Below are 6312 nucleotides of genomic sequence, written 5' to 3'. Positions count from 1 at the left end.
TTCATTATGTCTATTTTTTTCTATTCGGGGCTATAGATTAAAAAGAGGGGGAGAGAAAGCTTAAGTGAAAGGCAGGGAGGTTAACCAGAAGAAAGTTTTTTGGTTTTTGGTAAGGGGGATAGAAAGGTAAGGGAGGAAAAAAAGAGAGATCCACACTATCCCGATCCGAAACAACAGTCCTCTGCTGCATGTGGCTTGGAGTGTCTTCAGCTTTGCTTACCGAATCGGAATGGCATACAGTGCTGTATGTGCTGACTGTGGCAGCGAGGAAACCATTGAGCACGTCCCGTGTTATTGCCCTCACTACAGCTCCCAGAGACAACAGCTCTCAGCAACGCTAGCTCGCCTCGATGACTAGCCGCTTTCCGAACAATCACTTCTGGAGTGCCCGAACGTTACAGCTTCCAACCAGACAGCGACGAAGGCGCTGCTGAAGTTTCTGCGCTCAACCAACCTCGCTAAACGACTATGACACTCCCGTGCTGTAGAATTAAAGAGCACATATTAAGCAGTGGGAACAAGTTGGTAAAAAAATTTTATTGAACAAGGCTTTAGTACAAATGGTATCAGAAATATCTGTAAAAAGCATCAAAGTGCAAGGTTTACTGTGAGCAACGTGAGTGAACAGACATGCAAACGCTACATGCACGCGTTTTCCAGCACTGACTGTTATGGTGTCTTGATAACATGCAAAGCTTGAGGCTCAGTTAACTTTATATGTCCATCACAGCCGGGAGTAATGGTCAGAAAACAAAGAGAGAGAGAGAGATAGAGAGAAACCCGGCTGCATAGACATGGAAGCGGCACGACAGGCATATAGAGCGTCACCATCTGGCAATGTACACCATATCGTAATTTAATCACATTGGGCACAAGTCTTTGTCGCACAAATAATGGGTGGTTATAGACACCTAATAAAGGAGTACATAGTTACCTATGGGGCATAGGGCTTGCTGACAAATACAATGCGCTTTTACGGACTTCTACCGAAAGTGTAGGTGAGGGGCGGGTTGCCACCAAGCGTAAAAGATCTGGAACCACCAGGCCTGAAGGCGGCGGATGTCACCGCCGGAGTAGGAAATGTGCGCACAGGAGCCGGCCGTGCCTGCCTAATGGGCGCCGAGCGTGCAATGGTGACGGGAGCGACGTATCGCGCGGGCCGCGGGAAAGGCTGAGGCACCAATCTTGGACGTGGTGCTGGGGCTGCAACGAAGGCGGCTGGTCTGCTGGTTATGGGCGCCGCAGGCGATGCGACGTCAGCGGCCTGCACAGAAAGGTCATTTAGCGGCAGTCAGAAACATTACCGCTACTAAACTGGTCATACATTATAAGTACTTTGGTGAAGTCATCACACGGCATCGTCGCTATATATGTTAAACTCCAAGCGTGGTGCACAAAGCTTCAGTGGTGGGAGGAGTGGGAGGGAGGGGGGCACAACACAATCGAATGAGAATATCGAGATAATTCATTGCGTGGAACATAAGGCGGTTCTTTATGTATTGTAAGAAGTCTGGTCTCCTAATGCATAGCTAAATTCATTAACAAGTCTGAAGCAGGCTTTCGCCTCCAAGTGCAACATGATATCGAACATTTTGATGTATGCTCAAGCAGGTAAAGGTGTACAGAGTGTCAAAACTAAGAACGTACTCGAGTTCTGCGGAGTTCTGGAGCAATGTTTTGAAAAAGACCTTCTCAAACTGCCCTACAACAGCGATCACTCATAGATCAAACAACTACTGTGCATAAAATCAGCAAGATATTTACCGCAGCAAAGCGCGTATGCCTGATTTTTTCTCATTTTGTCTGAAACATGTTCTAAACATAACCGGCAAGCCTCATTTATTAATTTCCATGTATTCTTTGGTCTTATATGTATAAAAGTTATGGCCCCAATTTTTGTCTCTATATGCGGCTTTATCAACTTTAAGTCTCACTGGAAGCATCTGCTGTGATATTACTAATCAAGTTGAAGCCCCTTTTACGAGAGGGACAATTGCTTTCAGTCTATAACAATAGTTTTATCTCGCTTTTTGAATATTTTTTAAGAAAAAGACGCTGCGAAATAATACATCACAATGCAATAACGCCATGTAGCTTCACTATTGCATTTTATGCGCGAAACTAAGTCTCATTCACCTAGAGCAATCCCTACTTTTCCTGCTTTGGCAGAATGAGAAATAAATCCTTTTAAGTAAAAGGAGAGCAAGCTCGGTAATTAGACAGGCTGTCTAGAGCTGTGCACGGGCCGTATTTCGGAGCCCGAGCCCGGCCCGGGCCCGCTGACTTTGTCGAAGGCCCGCCCGAGCCCGACGGCAAAGGGCTGCGAGCCCGCCCGGCCCGGCCCGACGTACGAAAACCCAGTCCCGGGCCCGGCCCGGCCCGGCCCAGCTTTTCGAAGGTTCGCTGCGAAAACAAAACATCGTTTTCCGGTAATTTGGCATTTTATTGAGCATATCAAATATTATCGAACGACACACGACGAACAGTCTCTATTCCACAGATTCCAAATTGTCGTGCAAAAACAGCAAGCAGTCCAACGATTCCGGCTTCAACGAAGTGCGGCGCTTTTTGTATTATGTAGCCCGCCGAACTGAAGTTACGTTCGCTGCTTGCACTCGTCGCCGGAATTGCTAATATCTTTTTTACCAGCCTGGCAAGGCTTGGGATATCTCTGCTACTTGTTTTTCCAGAAGACTAAAACTTCAGATGGACAGGAAGGCGATTCCATAGAGAGATAATCGGAGAGCTCATCTTTTGTAACTGCTACATTCTCACCACTGTCGCTCCACTCGCTAACAACTGCAATGGAAAAGAAAAGCGGTAACGGGCGGTAGCGGAAAAGGCGATGCATGCGTGCTGGAAAACAATTCCCGCTCATTCTCTATATTTCGGGCTTGAGTCGGGCTTTGCGCCGGGCCCGAGCCCGGCCCGATAAAACTCCAAGTAGCCCGAGCCCGGCCCGGGCCCGAGGTAAAAATACGTCGGCCCGCCCGAGCCCGGCCCGCGGGCCGGGTCGGGCTCGGGCTTTCGGGCTACCCGGAGCCCGTGCACACCTATAAGGCTGTCTACGCGGCCCGTTTTCTTACTCGAACTCCAATACTTATAAATTTTCAGCACGTCTATCAGCACCTCTATTCCGTGGTGATACATATACACGTTGCGGCTACCGCCTAAGTGTCTTCACGCTTTTCAAACCTCAACTTGTCCTCGTGCGTCTCCTAGGAGGTTCTGAGTGTATTAACTTAATAAGTAAGAGAGCCCACCTGGGAATTGATGACGACATCGGCTGGTGCAGATGACTTGGTGCCGGGCTCGTTGGTGTCGATGGTGACATGGAAACCGTCCTTGTCAGCGACGTAGTTCACGTTGCGGAAGATGCCAGTAGCCTCTGAATACGAGTACTTGCCCGTTTTCACGTTGTTCTCGTCCCCACTCTCCGACTGGCTCAGTCGTGTCCCGAAATCGTTTGTGATATCGTATGAGAATGAATACGGCTGTGCAGGCTGCGAATAAATGTGGCGAAGAAAAAGGTAATTATTATTAAGTAAAATTTATTTACAGGCACTCGCTTAAGAACATATAGGGTTCACGTACACAGTCATGGTGTCCGAAGTGTAGCGAAATATGAAGTAATAAAACCAGCTTAGTAGAAAAGACTGTTCAAGAGCAGTGACCGATTTGATGTTAATTGCAAACGTGGAGACGTTTTGAAGTAGTAACATTTCAGATGAACTGAGCACCATCCCTATTTGACCGCAGCTGTGGAACTAGCCTATGTTTCCATGTCAATTATAATTTCTAACTACTTGTAGGCAATGACGACAAAAAAAAAGACATGCAAGGCGCTACGTGCTATGTATGTGTGCCTTTTTTATTTTTATGCCATCCTTGTTGAATGCACTAGGAAACATGGCTAATGAGTTGAGTTGAGTTGAATAAACTTTATTTGCCCAACGGTTGATATTGTGATGCTCCCCCAACTACTTTAATGTTCAATGTATACGGGGAACTAGCACATTTTTTCTGCTATTATCGCAAGGAAAAATAGCCTAAATGCAGCCGTCACATGATATTTCTTGTTTTGTTTTCCTTGATCCGGGTGATAAATATTTTCTATATTGACTATGCATACAGAGAGCTGGAAACGTTAGATGAAGCCGGTCCGTTTTTGGCGAACGGACATGTCAATAGCGGGTGTTTGACAAACATCGATTTAATTAATTGCTGGCCACCGACAATTCAAAGCAACTTAACACCAGAGAGTTCGTTCAGTGCGTTCAACGTGTTCTACTTTAAAACAAGCCAGAAAAAATTATCAACTAGATTGTTAATCAAGTCCCGGATAAAGTGCCATATAGAGCCGGGACACTAGGTAAAAACAGTTTATTATCCAGTTTATATCTAGCATTTAAAGACTTTAAGCAGGACATGGCTAAGAGTGTGCGGCTTAGCGTGTTTTTACACCACACTAATACACAGCAACTTTTTAGACACTATATGATTCCACAACAAAAAAGGATGAAGCGAGTAGTATTATGATATCATTATAGCTGCCACAGAGAGTGCACAACTCGTTTTACTTTACTGAAGCTGTCATAGATTGCTTCATTATTTAGGTTGTCTCCGACTTACCCCGCTGTAGTCTTCTATTCGCTGACTCACAGCGAAGTCAACTAGAAAGCAAGAGAAATACCTGAAAGAAGATTGGTCGGTAAAGCATAATGAAACAAAGTACGTTCATTTACTTCTACTTCGTATATATAATATCCCTCCCCTACCAGTTTTTAGCAATGTGAAAATAATTTTTCGAGTGCAATATAAAATACTGCGTTTCGATAGACCCACATGAAGAGCATAGTCTGCGCGCCAATATACCTACTGGAAATTACCCTAGCTTCTTAAATGCACGAATCTGAAGGATATAAAGGGCTCTAACCGCCGAACCACATGGCGTGGGTGACGTGAAGAAATTGAAAGAGTTCAACAGCGGTTTTGTGACAACTTACCAGTGCTTAGAAGATGCACAGTGATAACCCAAAAATTGAGCAGGAAAGCAGTCGGTATAATATGAAACGCTCTTAAATGCAACGGATTGAATTGATTACTCCTGAATTCCAATAAGCATCGATCGCAAAACAAAGTGCATAATGTCACAACGCAGACAGAATGACTGATCTCTATGCCATCGGACTTTCTAAGCTCAATTAATTAATAAAAGCACCGGAAAAATTAATTCTTAAAGTGTAAATGCTAAATGATAATACCGGAACGCACAATAATACAATATTGTGGGTAATTTGAAGCGCTACCTAAACGTAACAGGTACTTTGGAAGAAATAGAGGGACGTCTTTCCACGGGCCCCCTAGATGGAGGACTCACGTTGGCAAGCATAGCCCTGCTTCTTCCGGAGTGGCTCCAAGGACCTGGATACGATATCGGATGCGCAAGCAGGCACGCTAGTTGCAAACTAATGGCGAAACGCTTATATATCCACCCGGTTAACCTTATTGATCGTGACCAGAAAGTCCGGAATCAACTCGTGTCCAGTTCATTTATAACGACGACGCCAGAGGAGAGGAGGCGAAGGATGTAGGACACAACATGCAAAATTATAAAACGCATAAAAAACAAGATGCCTGTGAGCTATGAAATACTGCTAGGAAGCAATAGAGCTGTACAGATGCAAGGACACATCGTAACTCCCTCGCATCATGGGCGATGATGAAGTGTTTCCTTTCGAGTCTAATTCTAACGATCCCATGATTGAACAGTGTGCTCTTGTACGTGCTATTCGCTTGAAGTGGGATGGTAACGCGAGGCACACGACCTTTCATCGCCTGGTCGCACCAAATCTCTACATGTCAAGGCAGGCGACCCCTTAGCCGGAACGGGTTAATCCAGAACTGTTCTCGAACTGGCAGCTATTGCTTTGATTACCATAAAGTTACACGTAGTTTTAAAATTCAACATACAGTAATGTTGTACCGTTTTCATTCCTGACAAATTGGCGTCCGCTCGCATAAAGATAACGTGCTCTAAATATTGGGAAAGAAGATGCACAGTACGAGAAAACCCTCTCGACGCTAAACATGACGTGTCGTTCATCTCGTACCATATTGCGCGGAAAGTACTAGCAACATCGAATTAGTCACACTTTTCGCACTATCAATTTCAAACTTTCAAAGACCATTAATTTTTGTTGCTTCTCTACCATTTTCAAAGGACGTCACTTCCGTATTTGATAATAAGAGAAATGCTTTAGAGTGACAAAGATATCAGCGCAGTATCTGGAAGATCCTGGACACTGTGCA

The 6312-nt window shown here is 45.0% G+C and overlaps 1 protein-coding gene across 1 annotated transcript; it reads right to left on the bottom strand.

The window, feature by feature from the left end:
• Nucleotides 1-552: 552 nt before the first annotated feature.
• On the bottom strand, nucleotides 553-3503 carry LOC119387595 (cuticle protein 16.8; the record flags this gene model as incomplete). The annotated part of the gene is given in 2 exon segments (XM_037655027.2): nucleotides 553-1264; nucleotides 3264-3503. Coding segments are annotated over 2 exon segments (531 nt in total), but the record flags the coding sequence as incomplete, so codon positions are not given.
• Between the last annotated feature and the right edge of the window lie 2809 nt (nucleotides 3504-6312).

This window comes from Rhipicephalus sanguineus, chromosome 3 (assembly GCF_013339695.2).
Source record: "Rhipicephalus sanguineus isolate Rsan-2018 chromosome 3, BIME_Rsan_1.4, whole genome shotgun sequence".
In the NCBI taxonomy this organism is placed as follows: Eukaryota; Metazoa; Arthropoda; class Arachnida; order Ixodida; family Ixodidae; genus Rhipicephalus; species Rhipicephalus sanguineus.
This window is presented reverse-complemented; position numbering and strand designations above follow the sequence as displayed.